General features: G+C 46.3%; 2 protein-coding genes across 4 annotated transcripts in view; both read left to right on the top strand.

Moving 5' to 3' along the window:
• Positions 1 to 27166, top strand: part of NDUFV3 (NADH:ubiquinone oxidoreductase subunit V3) — a 379957-nt gene that overhangs the window by 193614 nt on the left and 159177 nt on the right. The gene's annotated exons all lie outside the window — the stretch shown is intronic.
• Positions 1 to 27166, top strand: part of PDE9A (phosphodiesterase 9A) — a 117317-nt gene that overhangs the window by 43473 nt on the left and 46678 nt on the right. For both annotated transcript variants that reach the window (XM_050784436.1, XM_050784437.1), the window contains exon 4: positions 1364 to 1407. In XM_050784436.1, coding sequence (XP_050640393.1) covers positions 1364 to 1407 — 44 coding nt within the window. The remainder of the gene's footprint in view (positions 1 to 1363; positions 1408 to 27166) is intronic.

Raw genomic sequence — 27166 nt, 5'->3', positions numbered from 1 at the left:
TCAGAGTGTGGAGGCTGAAGTCCGAGATGAGGGTGTGGCAGGTTCTGTTCCTGGGGAGGCCTCTCTTCCTGGCTTGCGGACAGCTGCCTTCTGGCTGTGCCCTCATGAGGCAGAGCAAGAGACAACTCTGGTGCCTTCGCCCCTTGTAAGGACACCAATCCCATCCCGTGGGCCTCACCCTCAGGAACTCCTCCAAACCCAATCACCTCCCAAGGCCCCACCTCCTAATCTTACCCATTGGGGATGAGGGCTTCATTATATGTGGGATGGTGGTACCTCAATATTCAGACCCTGGCACCATAGGGCCACTAATGTGTTATCCTGCCTGTGGAGAGATGCACAGACTGAACCATCCAGACCGCACAGTGGAGCACGCTCTTTCAACCCCCCTGCCCCTGACCACAGTGGACACTCGGGAAGAAATGGGTACAGCAAGTGAACAAATGAATGAGCAAGTCAAAGACATGAACACATGACATGTGACTGTCTCCCTGTGTGCTGATGTTTCATTCTGATACATCCCTCCCTAAATTCATCTGCTGAGACAAAGGATTTTAACCGGTGTTGCCACACAGTTTTCCCCAAGGTGTGGCAACCCACACCCCACCAGCAACACCTGTGATGTCTGCCAGCCTGTGTCCTTGTAGCACTTCTCTTTCCAGGTTTCCAAATGTTGCTAAACTGCTGGGTCAAGGAATAGCATCTCCCTGGGGTCAGCCTCCCTTGTGTGGATTTTTTCTTACTGCTCTTGGCCACTGCCTGTTCCTGGTCTATACCCGTTCCATTGGTTGCACTGTCTTTTCCTGCCCCTTGGCCAGAGGCCGTCATGTGTCAGCGATAGAAACGTTTTGGCTGTCGTATGCACAGCCAGTATTCTCTCCCCGTCACACTGGGCCTCATGATTATGGGGGGTGGCATCACGGAGATCCCAGTGCATTTTCGACGTCATCACTGTCACCATCCTCTCTTGGTCACTTGGGGGATACGGTCGCCATCAGTTCAATAGGGCAAAAGAGAGGGAGGCCACCTGCATCCGCCAGGTGCTGGAATGGGTCCAGGCAGCTGCCAGAGTCTGCCGTTTCCAACTCGATACAGCACCTGTGATCGGCATTCGTACCCATGACATTTATTTAATTGACCAAACATGAACATTATAGAGGAAGTTGATCATTTAAATGATATACTTGAAACTCATCTGAGTAAGGAAGCTGAGAACAGTCAAAGGAGCTAATTTAAAAAATAAAAAAATAAAAAAACTACCTAATCCACTGAATTCTAATCACGTCGAGTGCTTATCTCTCCTGCCAGACGTATAGCGAGCGCCTTGCAGCGTCTCACAGCGGCACTGTCTTCTCTTTTGCAGCACTCCCTACAAAGTGAGACCTGTGGCCATCAAGCAACTCTCTGGTAAGGCCCTGCTGTCATTTTTTAAACTAAAAGAAGGAAAAAGAAATCTTGAGCTTGCCCTGGTGATAAAATATATACTAGTTAAGCATTTGAATCTAAGCATTTGAAATGTATATTAGTTAAACCTTTGAAGCATTCAACTATATGTTAGTTAAGCATTTGAATCTGCATTTGAAGCTGACACTATTACAGAATCTGAGACCTTGTATTACTGTAAGGGCTCTGCCTTTCTAACCCCAGGCAGAATAGCATCTCCCTGGGATTAGCCTCCCTTGCATGGATTTTTTCTTACTCCTCTTGGCCACTGCCTGTTCCTGGTCTATGCCGGTTCCATTGGCTGCACTGTCTTTTCCTGCCCCTTGGCCAGAGGCCATCCTAAGGACTTTGCAGATGCAGGGCGGCATCCACTCTGGTCTTCCTGGCCTAGCACCTGTCCTCGCCTTTCCACTGTGAGTTGCCAAGGCAGGCATCTGTGGCCCCTGGGATGCCTTGGGGTGCCTCATATAGTCACTTGGGCTGCTGTGTTAGAATCCTTTTTCTTTTCTTTCTTTCTTTTCTTTTTTTTTTTTTTTTTTTGGGTGGGGGACAGAATCTGGCCCTGTCGCCCAGGGCTGAAGTGCAGTGGCGCGATCTCGGCTCACTGCAACCTCTGCCTCCCAAGTTCAAGTGAGTCTCTTGCCTCACCCTCCCAAGTAGCTGGGATTACAGGCATGCGCCACCAAGCCTGGGTAATTTTTTTGTATTTTTAATAGAGGTTAAAACAGAGGTTTGTCATGTTGGCCAGGCTGGTCTCGAACTCCTGACCTCAGGTGATCCACCCGCCTCAGCCTCCCAAAGTGCAGGATTACAGTCGTGAGCCACTGTACCCAACCTAGAATCCATTTTCCATTTGATTTTTATAACGTTTATTTATGTATAATTTATACATCATGAAATGCCATTTAAGTGTCTATTTTGATGAGTTTTGAAAAGTGTGTCACCCTCGTAATCATTACCCAAATCAAGACATTTGCACCACCTAGAAAAGCTCTCTCATGCCCCTCCCAGTGTGTCTCAGTCCACAACCGACCTGCTTTCTGACATCATCCATGAGATTTGTCCTTTTGAGAGTTTCATGTAAAAGAAATTACATGGTACATGTACTCTTTTTTGACTTGACACGTTTTTGAGACCCACCCGTGTGCTGTGTGTAGAGACAATTCATTGCTTTGTATTGCTAAGTGGTATCCCATGGTGTGGGCTGTACCACAGGGCGCCTTCCATTCTCTGTGGAGGGACATTGGTGTCCCATGGCGTGGGCAGTACCACAGGGCGTCTTCTGTTCACTGTGGATAGACATTGGTGTCCCATGGCGTGGGCAGTACCACAGGGCGTCTTCTGTTCACTGTGGATAGACATTGGTGTCCCATGGCGTGGGCAGTACCACAGGGCGTCTTCCATTCTCTGTGGATGGACATTGGTGTCCCATGGTGTGGGCTGTACCACAGGGTGTCTTCCATTCTCTGTGGATGGACATTGGTGTCCCATGGTGTGGGCTGTACCACAGGGTGTCTTCCATTCTCTGTGGAGGGACATTGGTGTCCCATGGTGTGGGCTGTACCACAGGGCGTCTTCCGTTCACTGTGGATGGACATTGGTGTCCCATGGTGTGGGCTGTACCACAGGGCATCTTCCATTCTCTGTGGAGGGACATTGGTGTCCCATGGTGTGGGCTGTACCACAGGGCGTCTTCCGTTCACTGTGGATGGACATTGGTGTCCCATGGTGTGGGCTGTACCACAGGGCGTCTTCCATTCTCTGTGGATGGACATTGGTGTCCCATGGTGTGGGCTGTACCACAGGGCGTCTTCTGTTCACTGTGGATGGACATTTGGGTTGTTTCCAGTCTCAGGGCTTTTATGAATAAGGCTGCTGTGAGCATTAAAGTACAAGTAATGGTGGAAACATCTATTTTTATATATTTTATTTCGCTTGGCTAAATACCTAAGACACCTATAACCTTGTCAACTTTTTTATGCAGTTAAACATATACTTAACCATCGTCCCTAAGAGTGGAGGGAAGAGTCTGTAGAGTGCTCCCCAGTCTGGGTTTGTCTGACGTTTCTCTCACGACCAGCCTGGGTGTGGTGGGGTTTGGAAGGAATATGTGGGGCGAATGACAGCCAGGTGGGACCACTGGCTTCTGCACTGCAGAGTCACCGTTGGTCTCCTTCCCTGCTCTTCTTTGGAAGCAAGTCACTAAGTCCAGCTCATCCAAGCAGAGGAGAAAAAACCGAGGTTCATTTACTCTACACAGATAATCATTTGCTCCAGCACCACTTGGTGAAAAGACGATCTTTTCTCCCACTGAATTACCATGACACCTTTGTGGAAAATCAATGGGCCATATATGTGTGAGTCTTTTTCTGGACTCCAGATACTGTTGTGTAAATTTACATGTCTTAAAACAAAAGCACACCATCTTGACTACTGTAGATAAATAGTAGGTCTTGAAATCAGGTACTCTAAATTATCTCTGGTTTCTTTTTTCTTTTTCAAAAATGTTATTGCTTTTACTTTCAAATAAATTTTAGAATCAGTCTATGAATTGCTACCAAAAAAAAAGTCTGCTAGGATTTTGACTGAAATTGCATTAAATATACAGAAAAATGTGGGAAGAATTAATATCTTAAGAATGTTGAGTCTTCTGATTCATAAATATGGTCTATCCATTTATTTGGGTTTCCTTTAATGTTTCTCAATAATGTGTTACCATTGTTAATATGAAGTACTTAAATATATATTGATAAATACATCACTATTTCATGTATTTAATGGTATTATAAATGGATTTTTTTTTCATTTCAATTTCCAGTAGTTTTTAGTTTATAGGAATTGGCCTTTGTATGAGACCTTGCTAAACTCATTTATTAGGTCTAGTACCTTTTTGTAGATTTCCTATGATTCTATAGATGATTTTCTTAGAGTGCTGGTTTTCTGACAACAAAGTCCTTCTGCTTTTGTCTGAAAAAGTTTTTCTTTGTTGTTTTGCTTTTTTTTTTTTTTTTTTTTTTCAAAGAGAGAGAGAGATAGGAGCTGTCTCTGTTGCCCAGGCTGGAGTGCAGTGGTGCAGTCATAACTCATGACAGCCTTGACCTCCCAGGCTGAAGCAGTCCTCCCTTCTCAGCCTCACAAGTAGCTGGGACTACAGGCACACACCACCATGCCTGGCTAATTTTTTAAGCTTTTGTAGGGACAAGTTCTCACGATGTTGCCCAGGCTGGTCTCAAACTCCTAAACTCAAGTAATCCTCACTTCCTGGGATTACAGGGATGAGCCACCATGCCCGACTGACAGTGTTGTTATTTCATCTTCATTTTGAAAGGGCATTTTCTTGCCATAGAGAATTTTACTTTCGCAGTGTTCCAGCACCGTGGATATGTCGTCTCGTTGTATTTTAGCTGGTGTAGCCCCAGTGAGGAGTCTGTGATGCTTTACCTTTGTTCCTCTGCGTGCAGTGTGTCTTTTTCCCTCTGGTTGCTTAAGGTGTTTTCTTTATCACCGGTTTGCAGGAATTTGATTATGATGGACTTGGCGTGGTTTTCTTTTGGTTTAACCTGCTTGGTATTCATTGATCCTCTTGGAACTTTGGGATCATATTTTTCATGAAATTTGGAATTTTTTCTGCTCTCTCGCTCTCTCTCCCTCTCCCTCTCCCCCGTTTCCCCTGGGATCCTAATTACCTGAATAATAGACAGCCTGAGAGCATCCCCTGACTCACTCACACTCTGTTTCTTTCTTTCCAGACCGTTTTTTCTGTTTGCTTTGTTTTTCTTAGACTTTTCTGTGGCGTCTTCAATTGCATTGGTCTTCCCTCCTGCAGTGTCTAGTCTGCTGTGAATCTCGTTCAGTGAAATTTTCATTTCATATATTGCGTTCTTCATCCCTAGGAATTTGTTTTCCTCCTTTTTCGTATCTCCCATTTTCAGATGTCCCATTTATGCCTCATTATGTTTATATTTCCTGTAAACGCTTATACCTCATGATAATTGTTTCATGCCATTGTCTGCTAGTTTCCTGCTCTCTGCCGTATCTGTCTGTCTCTGTTGATTGATTTTTCTCCTGGGTATGGGTCATATTTTTCTAATTCTCATGAATCTAGTAGATTTGGATGGAATGCTCATCACAGGAGTGCATGCTGGTTCATCATCTGGTTTTGTTTCTCCCAGTTAGCGTGTTGAGCTCTGCCTTGGCCAGCAGTTAAGTCACTTGCACATCAGTTTGATGACTTTGAGTCCCACCTTTAAGTTTTGCCAGAATGGCTCAAGAGGTCTCTTACCCCGGGGATAACTCAGTCCTGCTAAAACATGATCCCTTTGGGGTCTCCCCCAAACTCCTGGCTGATCACCAAATTCCACTCTGGCTGTTTAGAGTGCAAATGTTTGGAGATGAGAATGAAAGCGTCAGGGCCTTGAAGGTCGTTGCAAGGATGCTGGCTTTTATGCTGAGTGGCGTGGGCAGCTATTAGAAGGCTTTCAGCGGAGGAGTGACACCATCACATTTGTGTTTTAAATCTTGCTCAGGGCGCTGGGTCAAGATCAGGAAAGGGAAGTGGTAGCAAAGGTGGAGGCAGAGAAATCCGAGAGGAGGCTGGTTTTTTGGGAGGAGACGGAGGCCCAAGCCAGGGTGGGGGTCATGGAGGCAATGAGGAGTGCAGGTTCCAGCATGTTCTAAAAGCAGAGACCAGCTTTTTCCTAAGTGGAAGCGGGATATACAGACACCCATCCAGGGCTTCTTTGACCTGAGCATTGAGCGCCATGGCCCAGGGAGGGGGTTGCTGCGGGTGGGCTTGGCCTGCTCGTCAGACATCAGGTGCACGAGGGGCAGGCAGAGTCAGGGCAGGCAGCCTCTTGGCTGTCAGCTCCCAATGGATGGTGTTGAAGTCTGGGGCTTGGTGAGGCCAGCAGGGAGTGAGTGAGCGCCAGCAGGAGGGGCCAGGCCTGATCCGGACGGAGACAGAACCCATCTGTGGGAGAAGGATGCTGGTGCCTAGATGCCATCAGGAGCAGAGGGGTCAAAGCCATGAAGCCCTGGAGGCAAGAAGAGGCAAAGGCCGGCCAGGTGTGGGTTGGATGCAGCAGGGCTCGTGCAGGCCAGTGAAGACGGGCGAGGTGGCTGTGTTCAGAGTTAGAAGAGTATCGCTGGGAGCAGAGGAAAGAGGGATTTCTGTGTCACTTGGGGGCCCATCCAGGACCAGTGGGAGATGGAGTTGGGCTCATTAAGGGAAAGAGGTGAATGGGAGTTGGAACCGGCTGTCCTAAGGCTAGAGCTGCTCCTCCCTAGAGGACTCTGGCAAATGCTGCTGGCCTTGGGCTGAGCAGGCGCCCAGTGGCTGAGAGATTGGTGCCCTCTGCAGCCCTCCTGGAACTCGGATCCTAGGAGCCACAAAGGGTCCGTGTGATCTCAGGACCGTTTCAAGGGGATTGTGTCTTTTTGACCAGAGCGTTAGGGAAAGCGTGCTGCACAGTCACAGGCCAGGACAACCCCCCACCGCCCAAGTCCTGTAGGAGAGCCAGGGGCTCTCACAATATTCTTAGGTGCAACAGCAGTTGAGCCGTACTGTCACGCTTAACCCAAGTAATGATAGTGTCTTCAATTAGACACTGCTGTAGGGGTCTGGTTCTGCTTGTTCGCCTCCACATTCCTGCCTGCCCTAGGACCCAGGACCTGTCTCTAGTCACACACACCCTGTCCAGCCTCTGAATCTGACCCTGTGGAGACCCACACCACATTCTACCTCCCTGGCCAGAGACCAAGAGTGACTTAGAGGCTTCCACTTCCCAGCAGCTTTATTGGTGTTGCTGTTTCCATAGAAGGACAATAAAAGGGAGCCATAAGGAGGAGCATCCGCAGAGTACGTGCTTGAGCTTCTGCAAGCCAGAGGAGGCCGGTGCTGGTAGGGTGGGCAGGCTGCCTGGCTGTGCCCCACAACGCGCATGTGAAGAGGTTTTGGGGGCAGCCATGGAACCCCGGAGCTGCCCCCGCGTGAGAGTTCCCCCAGGAGGTGACCAAATGCATTTAAAGTCCAGCCACAGTCCAGACGCAGACACACCGTAACTGTAAAGCACACACCAAATTCTGAAGGCTTAGTATAAAAAAGAATATAAAAATCTCAGTCACGTTTGTATTGATTTCATATTTCCTGGTTGAGATGTCATTGATATAACATAAAGCCCACCATTTTAAAGTGTACAACCTCAGCCAGGCACAGTGGCTCACACCTGTAATCCCAGCACTCTGGGAGGCCGAGGCGGGAGGATCACCTGAGGCCAGGAGTTTGAGACAAGACTGGCCAATATGGTGAAACCCCATCCCTACTAAAAATACAAAAATTAGCTAGATGTGGTGGTGCACATCTGTAATCCTAGCTACTTGGGAGGCTGAGGCAGGAGAATCGCTCGAACCTGGGAGGTAGAACTTGCAGCAAGCCGAGATCACACCACTGCACTCTAGCCTGGGTGACACAGCGAGACTCCATCTCAACAAAAAAAAGTGTACAACCTCAGTCCTTTTTAGTGTCTTCATTTTGTTGTGCAACCATCACCACTATTTAATTCCAGAACATTTCCATCAACCCAAAAAGAAACCCTGTACCTGTTAGCAGTCCCTTTCCATCCCCCTGACCCCCCAGCCCCTGGCAGGCCCTGCTCTCTGTCCTGTGCAATCTGGACCTTTCACATGACAGAATCGGTGGCCTTTCCAGCCTGGATTCTTCCACTTCACACACTATGTTCCAGGCTCCCTGTGTTGCAGCTCGTGACAGCTCTTCATTCCTTTATGGCTGGATGACGTTCCGTTGCGTGACTGCGTTGCATGGCTGCGTCGCGTGGCTGCGTCCCGTAGCTGCATCACGTTCGGTTGATCCATTCATCAGCTGATGGACATTTGGGCTGTTTCCACAAAGGCTATTGTGAATGATGCTGCTGCAAATATTTGTGTGCAAATTTTTGTGTGAAAGATACATGGTGCAATTAGGTATTTTGAAGTATATTGGAGTAAATGAAATGTTAAAATCTTTTTAAAAGTCTAGCTGTCTTGAAGGGGAGGGCCTGAGAGAAGTGAAGTGCTGAAAGTTCACAGCAGAGGGTACTGGATGCTGTGGGTGCGCCAGACTGGCCTGTCCAGGAGGTCCCTGTAGGCTGGATAGCAGGTCCCTTACCCACTAATGGGTGCCTCCTCCAACCCCTGAGTCCCCCTGCCTGGGGACCTCCTCTGTGTGGGGCACACCAGGAAGTGGTGGGGAGGGCCCGCCCCGAGGTCAGTCCTCCCCAGTGAGAGGGAGCTGGAGGACGGGTGCCCAGCTTCCTTGCTCCATAGTGGGACTGCGAATCTGACGTCATCAATGCAGCTGCTCAAAGGGAGCTCAGAGCAGGGAGTCACCTGCGCATCAGCTCACCCTCTGGGAGCTCTCTTCCCCCCACGCCTCAATCCCCCACTCCCTCCCAGGGCTTCCTGGGCTGGCCTTCAAATGCGCCACTAGCCCCCAACTCCTTGTCTCCAGTGGTCTTTTGAGGATCTCAAACTAAGAACCTTACACTCCAAGAGGAGTCAGGCCCCCTGGCATACTCATTTGTCATTTGGATGAAATAACCTTAGGAGAGCCACTTAACCCCACTGAACTTCCATTTCCCTTGCAAAACAGGAATTCTAATGCATACCTTGCCTGGTTCTTGGGAGGATAAATGAAGTAATTTATGCAAAATGTTGAACACAGTGCCTGCCACTTGGTAAGTGCTCAGTAAATGGTTGCTATCATTGAAAATGACTTAGAGGGCATTTTTGAGTGACTAAAGTTAGGTCTCTCTGGAATTGCTGAATTTTAATAGAACAGGAATGCTTCCTAAAGTCTAAAACAAAACACAGAGGACTGGCTGTGTCTGCCCTGGAAGCCAAGTTAATGCTGGAAGTCTGAGCACAGACACCTTGCTCGCGAGAAATAACACTCCTTGATAATATTGTCTATTTCAGTGCAGTTTCACTCTAGAAGGCCTTATAAGCATAGCCGCCGTCATCCTTACTTCCATTCTTTTTGAAACAAAAAGGCTGCAGTGGGCCAGGCGCGGTGGCTCACACCTGCAATCCCAGCACTTTGGGAGGCCAAGGTGGGCAGATCACAAGGTCAGGAGATGGAGACCATCCTGGCTAACACGGTGAAACCTGTCTCTATTAAAAAATATGAAAAATTAGCCGGGCGTGGTGGCAGCGCCTGTAGTCCCAGCTACTCGGGAGGCTGAGGCAGGAGAATGGCGTGAACCCAGGAGGCGGAGCTTGCAGTGAGCCAAGATTGTGCCACCGCATGCCAGCCTGGGCAACAGAGCGAGACTCCATCTCAAAAGAAAAAAAAAAAAAAATGACTGCAGTGTATAAATGAAAAATAACCATTTCTGGAATTGTGTGTTCAGACGGACTCCCCTTAGAGTAGCCTAGCCAACAAAGACAGCAGCCCTTAGCATGCCACTGTCAGAGATATTGATCGCAAACAGTAATACAGAAGCCTTCAGAATGCAAGTGTCCTGACGGCAGATTGGAGTAAAATGGAGATGATGACCGTCGAACACTGCTGCACAGACCTCAAGACTGCCCTCCCTGCTGCTAGTGCGTTTGTGAGAACCAGGCCAACCCATACCTGCCCATGGCTGTGTCCTGCCTGACTGCCCTGAAATGCACAGATCCTGTGGGGGCAGTTTGATGAGTTTTGTTTTGTTTTTTGTTGTTTTTGTTTTTGAGACAGAGTTTCACTGTCGTTACCCAGGCTGGAGTGCAGTGGCATGATCTTGGCTCACTGCAACCTATGCCTCCTGGGTTTAAGCAGTTCTCCTGCCTCAGCCTCCCAAGTAGCTAAGATTACAGGCGCATGCCACCACACCCAGCTAATTTTTTGTATTTTTAGTAGAGACAAGGTTTTGCCATGTTGACCAGGCTGATCTTGAACTCCTGACCTCAGGTGATCCACCTGCCTCCGCCTCCCAAAGTGCTGGGATTATAGGCGTGAGCCACTGCGCCTGGCCACAGTTTGATGAGTTTTGATAGAAGTGCATGTGTTAGATCTTTGAGGAATCACCACCCAAACCAGAAATACCGTTTGACCCAGCAATGACATTTATATGTATACCCAAAGGAATATAAATCATTCTATTATAAAGATACATCTACGTGTATGTTCATTGTAGCACTATTCACAATAGCAAAGACAAGGTATCAGTCCAAATGCCCATCAATGATAGACTGGATAAAGAAAATGTGATACATATACACCATGGAATACTATGCAGCCATAAAAAGGAACGAGATCATGTCCTTTGCAGTGACATGGATAGAGCTGGAAGCCATTATCTTCAGCAAACTAACACAGGAACAGAAAGTCAAACACTGCATGTTCTCACTTATAAATGGGAGCTGGACAACGAGAACACATGGACATAGGGAGGGGAATAACACACTGGGGCCTGTCGGGAGGGTTGGAGGAGGGAGAGTATCAGGATAAATAGCTAGGGCATGCTGGGCTTAATACCTAGGTGATGGGTTGACAGGTGCAGCAAACCACCATGACACACGTTTACCTGTGTGACATCCCTGCATGTCCTGCACATGTATCCCAGAACTTAAATTAAATTTTTTAAAGTGCACGTGCACGTAACCACCACCACAATCAAGACAGAGGACATTTCCATCACCCTAGAAAAATGCCGCTGTACCCACTTCAAGGCAGTCCCCACTGTGGAGTGCTCTGCCTGTTTTTGAGTTGCACGGAGTTGGAATCACACAGCACGGGCTCTTTGATGTCTGGACTCTTTCACTCAACATCATTTTTGTTTGTTTGTTTGTGTGTGTGTGTGTGTTTGTTTTTTGAGACGGGGTCTCACGCCTGTTGCCCAGGCTGGAGTGTGAGGCTCACTTGAGGTCAGGAGTTCGAGACCAGCCTGGCCAACATGGTAAAACCTGGTCTCTACAAAAAATTAGCAGGGCGTGGTGGCATGTGCCTGTAGTCCCAGCTACTCAGGAGGCTGAGGCAGGAGAATCTCTTGAACCTGGGAGGAGGAGGTTGCAGTGAGCAGAGGTTGTACCACTGCTCTCCAGTCTGGGCAACAAAACGAGACTCCATCTCAAAAAAAAAAAAAAAGAAACTGCCAGGCTGTTTTACCAAATGGTTATACCATTCCACATTCCCACCAGCAGCGTCTGAGTGACCCAGCTGTTCCACATCCCTGCAACAGTAAACATTTTCTGCTTACATTTTAGACATTTGAGTAGGTGTAAGAGCAATCCTATCTTCTTATAGTTTTAATGTGCATTTCCAAGTAACTTAATGATGTTGAACATGTTGCTATGGCTTATTGGCTATTTGAATGTCATATTTTGTGAAGTGTCTGTTCAAAAGTATTTTGCTCAGACCAGGTCCAGTGGCTCACGCCTGTAATCCTAGCTCTTTGGAAGGCCAAGGTAGGTGGATTACCTGAGGTCAAGAGTTCGAGACCAGCCTGACCGACATGGTGAAACTTCCTTTCTACTAAAAATACAAAAATTAGCTGGGCGTGGTGGTGGGTGCCTGTAATCCCAGCTACTCAAGAGGCTGAGGCAGGAGAATCGCTTGAACCCAGGAGGTGGATGTTACAGTAAGCCAAGATCACGCCATTGCACTCCAGCCTGGGCGACAGAGCAAAAGCTCCATCTCAAAAAAAATATGTATAAAAAGGATTTTGCTCATTTTTTAAGCTGGCTCGTATTATTTTTAACACTGGTTTGTAGGAAACTCTACATAAGCTAGGATGTAGTTCATTTGTCAGATATATATGGCAAATATTTTTCCCAGTTTGTGACTTGCCTTTTTCGTTTTCTTAATGAGGTCATTTGATGAGCAGAGGTTTTTAATTTGATGAATTCCATCCAGTGTAACAAGTTTTTCTGTTGTAGTTAGTACTTCTTGTGTCTTCTCTAATAACTTTTCTGTTTTTTGTGTTTTTGTTTGTTTGTTTTTGAGACAAGATTTCTTGTCGCCCAGGCTGGAGTGCAGTGGCATGATAAGCTCACTGCAACCTCCACCTCCCAGGTTCAAGTGATCCTCCTGCCTCAGGCTCCCGAGTAACTAGGATTACAGGTGTCCGCCACCACACCTGGCTAATTTTTTTTGTATTTTTAGTAGAAATGGGGTTTTCACCATGTTGGCCAGGCTGGTCTCGAACTCCCGACCTCAGGTGGCCGACCCGCCTCGGCGTCCCAAAGTGCTAGGATTACAGGCGTAAGCCACCATGCCCAGCCCTAAAAAAAATTTTTTTTTTATCCCAAGGTCATAGAGATACATTTTTAGAAGATTTAGAGTTATAGCCGTTATGGTTTTTTTTTTTTTTTTTTAATTTAAGGAAAATTTTTAACAACCCAGTCATTGTTGAGATGTTATGTTTTAATCTGTCATTCATTTCAAATTAATGTTGTGTGTGTTGTGAAGTGGAGACTGCCCTTCGTTTTCTTCCCCACGCTGACACGCAGCTGTTACTGCACCACTTGTTGAGAAGACTTTCCTTTTCCCGCTGAATCCATGGCTCCTTTGTTGACAGTTAATGGTCTCTATGTTTGGGCCTCTCGCTGAACTCTGTTCTGCTTCACTGATCTATTTGTCTATCCTCACACCAATACCACACTGGGCTACGTTACTGTGCCCTGGAATCAGGTACTCTAAGTTCTCCATTTGTTCTTCCTCTTCAGTCGTTTTGACTGTATAGGTTCTTTTCTTTTCCCTACAAATTTTAGAATCAACTTATCAATTTCAAAAAAGAAGCCTTCTATGACTTTGATTACCATTTTATTTAATATATACTTTGGGGCGGGTAGTGTCTTAACCGTACTGAGTCTTCCAACCCACGAACGTGATACATCCCTCCGCTTATTTAGGTCTCATTTAACTTCTCAAAAGGTTATGACTTTCAGGATAAAGGTCCTGTGTGTGTTTGGTTAACTTTACTCCAAAGTGTTTTCTATTTTCTGGTTTTATTGTGAATAGGATTTTATTAAATTTCCAATTGTTTGCTGCTAGTTTATAAAAATACAATCGATTTTTGGATGTTGACATTGGATCCTGTGAATTTGCTTAGTTCATTGGTTAGTTCTAGTTGTTGTTTTATAGGTTCCTATGATTGTCCACAGAGACAGTCATACCGTCCAAGAATAATGACTGTTTTAATTATTGCATTCCAATTTTTGGCTTTTATTTCTTTTACTTGTCTTGTTGTACTGGTTGAAACTGCAATACAGTTAAACAAAAGAGAGAACAGACATCCTCGCCTTGTTCCCAATCTTAGGGGAGATGCCTTCAGTCTCTCACCATTACGTACGATGTTAGCCACAGATTTTTTTGTAGATGCCTTTCATCAGGTTGGAAGTCCCCGAATACTCTTAGTTTTCTGAGAGTTTTTTGTCTAATGTTCTTTGACAAAATTCTTTGCTCACTTTTATCAAATGTTCTCTCTGCATCTAGTGAGGTGGGTTGAGGAAGCGTCCTCTTATTCCTTGTTTGCTAGTGGTTTGTCTCATAAAGAGGTATTGGATTTTGTTCCATGCTCTTTTTGCACCTATGGAATGATCATATATATGGTGTTTTTCTCCTTTATTCTGTTAAGATAATGAATAATACTGATTGATTTTCAAATGTTAAAGCCACTTAGCTTTCTTAGGGTAAATGCACTTATATTTTCAGGAAATATTCCTAGAAAATTTCCTGGGGTAAACTCACTTGTATTTCCAGGAAATATTTCTAGGAAAATACTTGGGAATAAATGTAACAAAGGCTATGCAGGCCCTCTCCTTGATGTGTTTGCTTTTTATGTATTGATTTGGTTTTGTTTTTGTTTTGAGATGGAGTCTCGCTCTGTCGCCCAGGCTGGAGTGCAGTGGCACGATCTTGGCTCACTGCAACCTCTGCCTCCCACCTTCAAGTGATTCTCCTGCCTCAGCCTCCCGAGTAGCTGGGATTATAGTTGCCTGCCACCACACTGGCTAATTTTTGTATTTTTAGTAGAGACAGGGTTTCACCATGTTGGTCAGGCTGGTCTCGAACTCCTGACCTCAAGTGATCCACCCGCCTTGGCCTCCCAAAGTGCTGGGATTACAGGCATGAGCCACAGCACCCAACCGCTTTTTATGTATCGCTAGATTTGATTTCCTAACAATTCATTAAGGATGTGGCTGCCTATGCTTAAGTGGGACACTGGTTTGTAACTTTTTTTCTTGGAATGTCTTTGTCATGTTTTGATATTGGGCCTATAGTGGCCTCATAAAACACGTTGGGAAGTTTACTTTCTTCTCTATTTTCTGAAAGATTTTATATAATTTGGGTATTATTTTTTCCTATGTCCCTTTACTCTTAATGTAGTTGTGTTTTTTTGTCTTTTTAATAGTTAATAACAATGTATTTTATTCTTGAAAATCACTGAGAGTACATTTTGCATTATCACCACAAAAAAATAACTATGTGGCGTAACATGTATGTTAATTGGCTTGATTTAGCCATTCTACAGTGTGTGTATTTCAAAACATCATCTTGACCATGGGAAATGTATGTACTTTTTGTAAATTTTTTAAAACTTTTTTTTAAATTCCAACTTTTATTTTACAGTCAGATCTAAATGTGTCACATGCAGGTGTGTTACATGGTGTATTGCACCCAGGCAGTGAGCGCACCCACGTATTTGTTGATATGGTTGGGGTGAGCGCTACCATGTTGCTATCTGCTGTTCCTTGATCTTGGGTTTTGTTTCTCTGTGCCTCCTTTTCTGCCTTCTCCTGGGTGAACTGAGTAAATTTTCGTTTTCCATTTTATTCCTTCTACTGACTCTTTAGCTGTCTCTTTTTGCATTATTTTTACTTGGCTGTTGTAAGTATTACAATATCCATCTTTACTTTTTTTTTTTTTTTTAATAATTGATAGACTTTGTTTTTTAGATTCACAGCAAAATTGAGTGAAAAGTGCAGAGCTCCCACATGTTCACCCCACACACAGACATTCAGCCTCTGCCACCGTCAACGTCCTGCGTCAGATTGTACATTGGTTACGGCCGGGCACAGTGGCTCACGCCTGTAATCACAGCACTTTGGGAGGCCAAAGCGGGCAGATCACTTGAGGTCAGGAGTTCAAGACCAGTCTGGCCAACATGGCGAAACCTGGTCTCTACTAAAAACACAAAAATTAGCCAGGCGTCATGGCACACACCTGTAATGCCAGCTACTTGGCAGGGAAATCGCTTGAATCCGGAAGGTGGAGGTTGCAGTGAGCCAAGATTGCACCATTGCACTCCATCCTGGGTGACAGAGAGAGACTCTGTCTCCAAAAAAAAAGAAAAAGATTGTACATTGGTTACAATCAGTGAACCAACATTGACATATCCTTATCAGCCAAAGTCTATAGTCCACCTCAGAGTTCACTGTCAGGGTTGTACATTCCCTGTGTTTGGACAAATATATGATGACCCATGTCTCCCATCCCAGTGTCAGACAGAATAGGTTCACTGCCTTCAAAACCTCCTGTGCTCCAACTATTCATCCCTCCCCACCGCAAGCCCCAGATCTTTTTACTGTCTCCATAGTTCGGCCTTTTCCAGAATGTCATATAGTTGGAATCATACAGAATACAGCCTTTTCAGGTTTTCTTTCACTTACTAATATGTCTTTAAGATTCTTTTATGCCTTTTCCTGGCATCTTAGCATTGAAGGCTATTCCATGGTCTGTGTGTATCACAGTGTATTTGCTCTTCACCTATTGAAGAGCATCTTGGTTGCTTCAGGTTTGGGCAATTGTGAATAAAGCTGCCATAAGTATTCTTGCGCAAGTTTTTGTGCGCACATAAGATTTTAACACATTTGGATAAACACCAAGAAGCACAATTGCTAGATCTTTTGGTAAGAGCATGTTTAGTTTTGTAAGAAGCTGCCAAACAGTCTTCCAAAGTGACTGGGCCATTTTGCACCCCCAGCAGCAATGAACGAGTGTTCCTGCTCCTCCACATCCTCCCAGCTTTTGTGTTTCAGTGTCTTGGATTTTCACCACTCTTGATAGGTGTATTGCAGTATCTTCTTCTTGTTTTAATTTGCAATTCCCTAGTGACATATCATGATGAGATCTTCTCATATGCTTGTTTGCCATCTACATGTCTTCTTTGAGGTGTCCGTTCAGATCTTTTGCCCATTTTTAATCATCCTGAACTTTTCACAATCCATTTAGAATTAACACTGTACCACCTCAGGTAAAAAATAAGGACACTGCAACTATCAAAGTCTACTTACTCGCCTCTCCCACCACCTTTGAGCTATTGTGTCATATGTTTTATATCTGCATACATTTTAAGCCCCATAATACAATATTATAATTTTTTTTTTTTTTTTTTTTTTTTTTTTGAGAAAGAGTCTCACTCTGTTGCCCAGGCTGGAGTGTAGTAGTGCGATCTCAGTTCACTGCAACCTCCAACCTCCTGGGTTCCAGCAATTCTCCTGCCTCAGCCTCCCAAGTAGCTGGGATTAGAGATGCGCGCCACGTCGCCCGGCTAATTTTTTGTATTTTTAGTAGAGACGGGGTTTCATCATCTTGGCCAGGCTGATCTCAAACTCCTGACCTCAAGTGACCTACCCGCCTCAGCCTCCCAACGTGCTGGAATTACAGGCTTGAGCCACCGTGCCTGGCCTATAATTTCTTATTTAAACGGCTAGTTGTTTTCTGAAGAAATTATGAAAATAAACTTCAAGATAGTTTGTTAATAGTTGCCTATATATTTGCCATTTCCGAGGTTTTTATTTCTTCTCAACTTCCAACTTGTATTATATCCTTTCACTCTAAAGCATTTCTTTTTTCTTTTAATGTTTCTTGCAGTGTGTATCTGCTAGTAACTAATTCTCTCAGCTTTTGCTCATTGGAACATGCCTTTTTAAAAAAAAAAAAAAAACAGAGTCTTGCTCTGTCGCCCAGGCTGGAGTACGCAATCAGCTCACTGCAACCTCTGTCTCCTGGGTTCAAGCAATTCTCCCGCCTCAGCCTCCCAAGTAGCTGGGATTGCAGGCACCCACCACCATGCCGGCTACTTTTTGTATTTTTGGTAGAGACGGGGTTTCACCGTGTTGGCCAGGCTTGTCTTGAACTCCTGACCTCAGGTGATCCACCCGCCTTGGCCTCCCAAAGTGCTGGGATTTCAGGCGTGAGCCACCGTGCCTGGGCAGGGAACATGCTTTTATTTTGCCTTCATTTTGAAGGATGGGTTTTCAGGGTGTAGAATTCTGCATTCACAGTTTCTTTGTTTTCTTTAAGAAGCTTAAAGATATTCGCTCACTTTCTTTCTGGCCTCCATTGTTTCTGATGAGAAGTCAGCTTAATTTGATCATTATTCCCCTGTATGAAGTGTGTCTTTTTTCTCTGGCTGCTTTCTTTGGTTTTTGCTTTGCTTTGTTTTGTTTTGTTTTGTTTTGGAGATGGAGCTTTTGCTCTGTTGCCCAGGCTGGAGTGCAGTGGTGCGATCTCAGCTCACTGCAGCCTCCGCCTCCTGATTCTCCTGCCTCAGCCTCCCAAGTAGCTGGGATTGTAGGTGCCTGCCACCATGCCTGACTAATTTTTAGTAGAGACAAGGTATCACCTTGTTGGCCAGGCTGGTCTCGAACTCTTGACCTCAGGTGATCCACCCGCCTCGGCCTCCCAAAGTGCTAGGATTATAGGCGTGAGCCACCGCGCCCAGGCCTCTGGCTGTTTTCAAGCTGTTGATTTCTTTCCTTTATCTTCAGCAGTTGGACTGTGATGTGCTACAGTCTCATTTTCTTCCTATTTATTCTTCTTCATGTTCACTGAGCTTCCGTGAACTGTGAATTTGCGTTTTTGGCAAATTTGCAAAATTTTCAGCCATTATGTGTTATAAGCACCATTCTTTCTCACTAATGACCTGTATGTTAGAAAGTTTGCTATCTTTCAGGTGACTGCGGCTTTGTGGCTTTTTATAATCTTTTTTTTCTTTGCCCTTCAAATTGGGTAATTTCTATTGATCTGTCCTTGATTTCCCTGACTCTTCTGCTGACTCCAAACTGCTGTAAGCTGATCCATGAAGTTTTTTTAATTTAGGATATTATATTTTAAAATTCTAAAATTTCCACTTGACTCTTATTCATAGATTTCTCTCTGGAGACTCCCATCTGTCTACTATTTACTGACACCTTTTTTGTTTAGGTATTTGGACGTACTTGCAATTGCTATGTTAAAGTCTTTGTTTGCTCATTTTGGCATCTGAGCTGGCATGTGTCCAGGTGTCTGATGGATGATTTTCCATGGCCATGGGTCACATTTCTCTGTTTCTTTGCATGTCTATTTCTTATTGTAGACTAATATTATGAATAATACCTCGTAGAGACACTAGATTTTGTTATCATCCTCTGAAGAGTGTTAATTTTGCTCTAGCAGTCAATTACATTACTGACTGATCGCCTGAACCTCGTGCAGCCCAGTTTTATGCTTTGTTCAGGTAGATCTCTAGAGTGACCCTTCTGTGGTTTCAGTAGGAAGCCTGATGTGTTTATCAAGTCCCTCTCACTGGACTACACGTAAACTCCAAACTTTGTCTCATCCACAGTGGGAGCTGAAACCTCTGACACACTAGGCCCACAAACATGCGTCATTCAGGGATCCACCAACGAACAGGGTAGTTAAACAGAATTTGGGTCCCACCGCCATGGCTTCCTCCTTTGGGAACTCTCCTTTCCATTTCCATCCTCTCTGACAACCTAAAACTCTGTCATCTGACACTTCCACCTGGAACTTTCTGCTTAAGTTTTAGCCATCTGCATTATAAGGTCACTCTATAGCAAGAGATAGAATATTATTCCATTCGAGGCCAGGTGCAGTGGCTCACACCTGAAATCCCAGCACTTTGGGAGGCCGAGGTGGGTGGATCAACTGAGGTCAGGAGTTCGAGACCAGCCTGGCCAACGTGGTGAAATCCTGTCTCTTCTAAATTTTTCTAAATCCTGTCTCTTCTAATTTTTTAAAAAATTAGCCGGGCGTGGTGGCGGGCACCTGTAATCCCAGCTACTCAGGAGGATGAGGCAGGAGAATCCCTTGAACCTGGGAGCCAGAGGTTGCAGTGAGCCGAGATGGCACCACTGCCCTCCAGCCTGGGTGACAGAGTGAGAGTCCGTCTCAAAAATAAAAAAGAAAAAGGAATATTCCTTCATTCTTTTTTTTTTTTGAGACGGAGTCTCGCTGTGTCGCCCAGGGTGGAGTGCAGTGGCCGGATCTCAGCTCACTGCAAGCTCCGCCTCCCGGGTTTTTATGCCATTCTCCTGCCTCAGCCTCCCGAGTAGCTGGGACTACAGGCGCCCGCCACCTCGCCCGGCTAGTTTTTTGTATTTTTTAGTAGAGACGGGGTTTCACCGTGTTCGCCAGGATGGTCTCGAACTCCTGACCTCGTGATCCACCTGTCTCGGCCTCCCAAAGTGCTGGGATTACAGGCTTGAGCCACCGCGCCTGGCCTCTTCGTTCTTTTATAGCATCATCGTGCTGCTATTGTGTGTCCTACTGATGGATGTTTGTGTTGCTTCCAGTCTTGCTATTACAGTGATCAGTTGGTTCTTTTTCATTTCTCTTGCTACAAATGTTGCTGCTGCGTACAACCCGTTAAAGTCCACAGATGTAGTAAAACCTTTGGTTTGCAAAAATGACTCAGTCTTTACAAACATTCTGTCATTTGTACCGTAATCAATTAGTTTATTGGATCACAGATTATCCTGACAGAATCCTTCCTGGAACTAGTCTGTGGGATCATCTGGCACAGAGTCAAAGCCCCAGACACGATGAGCCGGAGTTGATTTCCTTTGGCTTCAGCATAATTAAACTTTCCCATAGGATTATCAGGTTACAGTGACACACGCACAGGCTGTCAGATAATGGACAAAGTCCCAGCAGTGTGTACAATCAGCTGGTGGCTCCCAAATTCAAATTCCCCTGGCAGCATCCATTTGGGTATTCATACCCACACCCTCCCTTAGAAGTTCACCCCTCTGCCAGGCGCAGTGGCCCACACCTGTAATCCCAGCACTTTGGGAGGCCAAGGCGGGCAGATCACTTGAGGTTGGGAGTTCGAGACCAGCCTGACCAACACGGAGAAACCCTGTCTCTACTAAAAATACATATTAGCCGGGCGTGGTGGTGCATGCCTATAATCCCAGCTACTTGGGAGGCTGAGGCAGGAGAATCACTTGAACCCAGGAGGCGGAGGTTGCGGTGAGCCGAGATCAGGCCATTGCACTCCAGCCTGGGCAACAAGAGCAAAACTCCATCAAAAGGAAGGAAGGAAGGGAGGAAGGGAGGGAGGGAGGAAGGGAGGGAGGGAGTTCACCCCACTATGAGCAAGAAGCCACACAGAAAAAAAAAAAAAAAAAATAGGTATCTCTGGGGTTTTCTGAAGGGAAAATAAGTGCAGCCAGCCCTGTCCCCTCTTTGCAGCCGTAAATAGGAGCATGGTGGAGTAGGGCAGGTCGGGCTTGACGATGTCATGACTTGGCCTCTCTTGGTGTCACACAGCCCCTGCAGGTTATAAGAAGGATTGAGCTGGCCGGGCGCAGTGGCTCACGCCTGTAATCCCAGCACTTTGGGAGGCTGAGGCGGGCAGATAACCCGAAGTCGGGTGTTCAAGACCAGCCTGGCCAACATGGAGAAACCCTATGTCTAAAAATACAAAATTAGCTCGGCGTGGTGGCGCGTGCCTGTTATCCTAGCTACTCGGGAGACTGAGGCAGGAGAATTGCTTGAACCTGGGAGGCGGAGGTGGCAGTGAGCTGAGATTGCGCCATTGCGCTCCTGCCCGGGTAACAAGAGTGAAACTCCCTCTCAAAAAAAAAAAAGGATTGAGCTAACATGCATGGACCACCTAGAACAGCACCAGAGCATAGTAACAGCTCCTTCCAGAAAGGGAAATGCATGCTAGCTGCCCCAGATGCTGCCAGCTTCACAGGCATTTTTCTGCCTGCAAACTAATCCTCAGGAACAGAGGAGGGCAGAGGGAGAAATTGCACCCAGTCAATGTAAACGATGCAAAACATGAAATTCCCCTCTCCGAAAACGAAAGGGAAAAAACTCGATTCAATGCCTGCCCCTGAGGTGAACCTGAAACGACAAGGCAGACACTCTCCAAAACTTCACGTTTGGCCACCAGGGTCTTCGGTCGATTTTGCTTTCTTCGTCATATCTGAGTGGCTGGAACGCCAGTGATCTGGGATAGTCCTCTGGCTGCTGATAGACTTATGCAATCCCTTGGCAGGCAGGACAGGCCACAGGAAAGGCTCTTGTGCCTTTAAGGTCACTGTTAATCATATAACTTTATTGTGTTCCTGGGCTATAAAGGAAATGTCGTCCTTGATCTGAATGTCTGTTTTATGATGTCCATAAACAGTGAATTGCCAGTGACCGTACCCTGAGTGACAACATCCTCAACCAGTTGGGTGGTTCAAGGGCGGTTGCAGGGGTCAGGAGAGAGCAAAAGTGGAACAGGAGATGAGTTTGCTTCCCAGGAAGAGGGACAGTGACATCTCACCCCTCACTGACAGGGAAGCCTGCCAGCCCTTCCTCCAAAGAGCCTTGGCTCTCAGGGATCAGAGGTTGGACAAGAGCAGAAATAAAGGCACCCTGCCCCCACCCGCACCATAATCTTCAGGACGTCTAGAGTGCTTATCTCTCTGGGGCCAAGTAATGTGAATTATTTTCCCCAATGCAAAAATAAAAAATAAGATACCCCTTTACCCTTTTCTGAAAGGATAGCAGAGGTATTTTTCTTTTCTTTTCTTTTTTTTTTTTTTTTTTTTTTTTTTGAGACGGAATCTTGCTCTGTCACCAGGCTGGAGTGCAGTGGCACAATCTCGGCTCACTACAACCTCCAACTCCCTGGTTCAAGCGATTTTCCTGCCTCAGCCTCCTAAGTATCTGGGATTACAGGCACACACCACCATGCCCAGCTAATTTTTGTATTTTTAGTAGAGACGGGGTTTCACCATGTTGGCCAGGATGGTCTTGAACTCCTGACCTCATGATCACCCACCTCAGCCTCCCGAAGCGCTGGGATTACAGGCGTGAGCCACCGCACCCGGCCAGCAGAGGTATTTTTTCTAATGCATGGGAAGTGTCTGCTAAGTATATATATATTCACTGGAGGGTGCTCAGCACCTCGCCCTGTTGCTCCAGGTCAGGACTAACAAGGTGAAACATGGCTCATTGCATCATATTAATAGCATGCAAATCTAAGCCCAGTGATGTCATGCAGTGGCTACGATTGAGGGCAATGGAATGGATCACGCACGAGCTCCCAGGCCACACGCACATGCCCTTGTGATGTATCATTCACTCTATTCTTGCAGGTCAGACGCTTGGGATGCTACTGCCCATGCTGAGGTTCCTAGGTCACCTCCCTCAATGCATGGATCTGGGGGCCAGCGTGTTCTATGGCTGGGGCCATGTGTGCATTCATTTGCCTAGGGGAGAAAAGTACGCATTCCCGTCAGCTCAGGTGCATGGAGGACGGAAGAACCGCTGTTGCTGTTAGTATTCTCTTCCGCACAAGATAAAAAAGAGATTGGCAAATCAGCTGGCTGGTCAATCAAATTAGCTTATTGTGTTACACTAATTTTTAGATTCAGAATTATAGGTCAGGCTGTGCTAGCGATCAGTGAAATCAAATTTCATGTCATTCTGCGCCGGGTAGACTCAGGATTTGCCTGAAACAATTAAACAATTCCTGGAAGAAGTGGGCGAGGCAGAGGCTTGAACTGTCCACTCAGACCAAGGTGAAGTCAGGCGATGGCTTCTGGGCATCGCGTGGGGCGGGGGCCGCCCCTGCCCTGGACATTCGTGAACACAGGGGCAGCCGTGTGAACACCATGGGGCAGGGTGTCCGTCCTGCCACCCGCATGGCTGCATCCTGCCCGGGAATGAGGCTGGTAGCCCATAGGCCCCTCCTGGGTCCCTCTAGAGGTTTGCTGCATTCCAGTACCCTTGGTTCTGTGGGCAGGGCCTGGGCCCCTCTGTTGCAAACCAATGGCCCAAAGCTAACCTGATCCGGCAGCATCTAAAAACAGGACCCGGACTCTGCAGGCTCCTGATCCGGCAGCGTCTAAAAACAGGACCCGGACTCTGCCGGGCTCCAGGATTGCCCTGGAACAAACCTAAAGTCTCCTATCACACGCAAACAATTCTGCCAGCCCCGCCCAGCATTCCCTGCCTGTGCTTATCAAGTGAGGAGGTCAGCAGGATGCAGCACCCAGGTGAGCTCATTTCAATGAGTCCAGGTGTGTGCAGGCAAGAAGCAGCCAGGAGTTGAGGCTGAAGAGGAACCTACCTAAAACTGTCATTACGACTAATTGATCCTTGGTGTAGTCAAATATTCTGCCTTTATTAAAGTCGTTGGTATCTAGAAGTAAATCCTCATCAGCTTGGAGCAGCACCCTTGAAATCCTCTCTAGCAGGCAGACTCTGGGGCACTTTTAGATATTCTATTGGTTGTTCTCGGGGACAGTTTCCTTTGGAGGACGTGTGAGTTGCCTGTGAATATCAGCTTGCTCTCCCTCAGTTTCCATCACATGGATCAGCGAGAGTTAATGCTGACTCCCCCTCCCTCGGGGGCTTATTTGCAGTCTCCCCATTTGCTTAAAAACTTCCAGGTCCAGAGGGACCCTAAAGACGCCTGTCATGTCCACCTGTGAATTACCAGCATCCCAGGCCATTGCTGGGTTTTCTTAAAACTATTAAGACATTATCAACGTGAAATGACTTGAATATGCTTTAATTTTTAAAATTCATCATACATCCTGCAGCATTTAGGAAAATGAGGGAGGTGTCATACATAATATCAAATTTGGCTGACACGAGGTGATTTTGCCATGAAGGTTGGGAAGGATGAACATTTGCAATGAAAACTGTTCGTTGCCCCCAAAATCCAGCCATTTCAGGCTCTCTGAGGATTCTGGAGGTGCTAGAGGGGGTAAGGGCCACATTCAGGTGGTGTGGGTGGGATTCACCCCTTCATAGCCTGGAGGTGGTGCCCGGAGCGCACCCTGTCACCCCAAGGATGATGATACCCCAGGGAAGGTGGTGGAAGCAGGAAAGGGAGGTCAGAGGGAACCTGGGGCCTTCAGCGAGCCTCTGTGATGCGGAAATACTAACAATGCCAACAGCAATCGCAGAGGCAGGCAGGCTTATGTGGCCAGGGCTGGGCTGGCGCTGTCCTGAGCACTCGACACGCATGAAATCACAGTTGTTTTAAGTTCTGAGCTCCCCTGGGAGGAAACTGTGGCCACAGCAGGAATTCCAATGATTCTAGGGTCAGGAGGGGAGGCACCCACTTCCTGATCAGGGCTCTGTTTGTGGATGCGTGGGTGTGGTTGGCCTTTGTGCACACTGGCGGTTTTGCTTCTTTCCCCCAGCAAAAGAATGCAGATTTTGCATTATCTAAAGAGGCGGTTCCGTGAGCCCACTGTGCTGAGTCCCATGTATTCCACTGGTGTAAGTACCACCACCTGGGCAGTGCCCCCAGAGTGTTCTCGCTGGGAGCGCAGGTTCGTGTCTGTACCCTTCCTGAGAATAGCTGACATGCTGGCCTGGGTGGCACACTGGCCGAGGTGTGACTGTGACAGACCAGGATACCAGCATCTGCCCCAGCACTGAACTGGGCAGAGAGAAGGTGTGGACAGAGTGGCGTGAAACATGACGGCTGCTTGTGCTGGAAATTAGATGTAGTCACACAAATCCTGTCATGCTCAAAGGGTTCCATCTCCAAAGTCCAAAGGAAAACTCTTCCTTAACTTTTATTCTATTATGTCTATACGTTTCTTATTTTGAAGCAAGGATAGATTCACATGCCGTTGTAAGGATGCATACAGACAGAGCCCATTTATTGCCCAGTTTCTCCCAGTGGTGACATCTTGCAAAACTCTAGCACAATGTCACAGCCTGGCATTGACCGTGACACAGTCCAGATCCAGAACCTGGCGTCCCCACGAGGATCCTGCCTGCTGGTCTTTAATAGCCACACCGCTTCCCTTCCATTCCCCACTGGATCCCTGTCCCCTGGCAACCAAGAGGTCTCTCTTTTTTTTTTTTTTTTTTTTTGAGACAGAGTTTCGCTTTTGTTGCCCAGGCTGCAGTACAATGGCACAATCTCGGCTCACTCTGCAACCTCTGCCCGAGTCTCCCGAGTAGGTGTGATTACAGGCACGCACCACCATGCCTGGCTAATTTTGTATTTTTAGTAGAGATGGGGTTTCTCCATGTTGGTCAGGCTGGTCTCCAACTCCTGACCTCAGGTGATCCCCCTGCCTCAGCCTCCCATAGTGCTGGGATCACAGGCATGAGCCACCGCGCCTGGCCTCTGGTCTCTATTTGTATGATGTTGTCATTTCCGTAATGTTCTACACATGCAATCATGCAGCAGGTGACTTTGGGATTGGCGCCTTCCACCCAGCACAACCCCCTGGCATCCATCCGGGTTGTCGCCTGTATTCGTAGTTCATTCCCTTCTTTCTGAGTCATACTCTGCGGTATGGATAGACCACGGTTTGTCCATCCATTCTCCCTTGAAAGGCACCTGCATTGTTTCCGTTTGCGGCTACTACAAATACATCCGCCGTGAACATGTGGACAGGCCTTTGTGTGAACATCAGTTCTCTGTGTACATCATCTCTCTGCCCTGGTGCTTGCATCTTTAGTTGTTTTTTTTTTTTTTTTTCTGTTTTTTGAAGAACCTACCAGACTGTTTTCAGAATGACTGTACCATTTTTCATTCCCACCAGCCACGAGTGAGTGAGCCGTGTTTCCACATCCTTTCTAGCGTTGGGGGTTGGCCCTATTTTGTATCCTAGCCGTTTTGATAGGTGTGCAGTGGTGTCTCACTGTGGTTGTAACTGGCATTTCCTAACGGCCGAGTGGTGCTCAGCATCTTTTCGTGGGCTTCTTTCCATTTGTGCCTTTCTCCAGTCCCCGTCTGCTCATCTCTTGCCTGCTTTCAAAAAAATTGGCTGGTTTTGTTTTCTACCATTGAGTTTTGACCATTCTTTATATATGCTATATGCAAAGTCTTTGTCAGATACGTGTCTTGCAAATATTTTCTCCCAGACCGTAGCTTGTCTTGTCATCCTCTTACCAGGATATCTCTCTGAGCAAAAATTTTAATTTTGATGAAGTCCAGGCTATCAATTTTTCTTTTTCTGGTTTGTGTTTTTGCTGTCAAGTCTAAGAACTCCCCACCTTACTGAAGACCCTGAAGATTTCTCCTATTTTCTCTCTAAACGTTTTGTACTTTTATACTTTACATCTGTGGTCCATTTTGCATTGATTTTTATATAAACTGAATTCTAGGTCAAGGCTCTTTTTCTTTTTTTGTTGGCCTGCGGATAGCTAATTTTTCCAACACGATTTATTGAAAGCTCTCTTTTCTCTGTTGAATTGCTTTACATCTGGGTCAAAAATCAGTTGGGCGTATTTGTATGGACATGGTCATAGGCCCTCTGTTTCTTCCCATCGCTCTACCTGTCTGTCTTTCTGCCAATACCTCACAGTCTTGATTACTGAAATTATATCCTAAGTCTCAAAATAAGATAGGCTGACTCCTCTCGTTTTATCTGTTGTTTTTCAAAATTGTTTTTATTCTTGTGAGTCCTTTGCCTTTCTATCTAAATGTTAGAATAATCTCTATTTCTACAAAAAAAAAAAAAGGTCTCGCTAGCC

The sequence above is a fragment of the Macaca thibetana genome, chromosome 3 (assembly GCF_024542745.1).
Source record: "Macaca thibetana thibetana isolate TM-01 chromosome 3, ASM2454274v1, whole genome shotgun sequence".
NCBI classification, from domain to species: Eukaryota; Metazoa; Chordata; class Mammalia; order Primates; family Cercopithecidae; genus Macaca; species Macaca thibetana.
The sequence above is the reverse complement of the archived record's forward strand: the minus strand, read 5'-3'. Positions and strand labels throughout refer to the sequence as shown.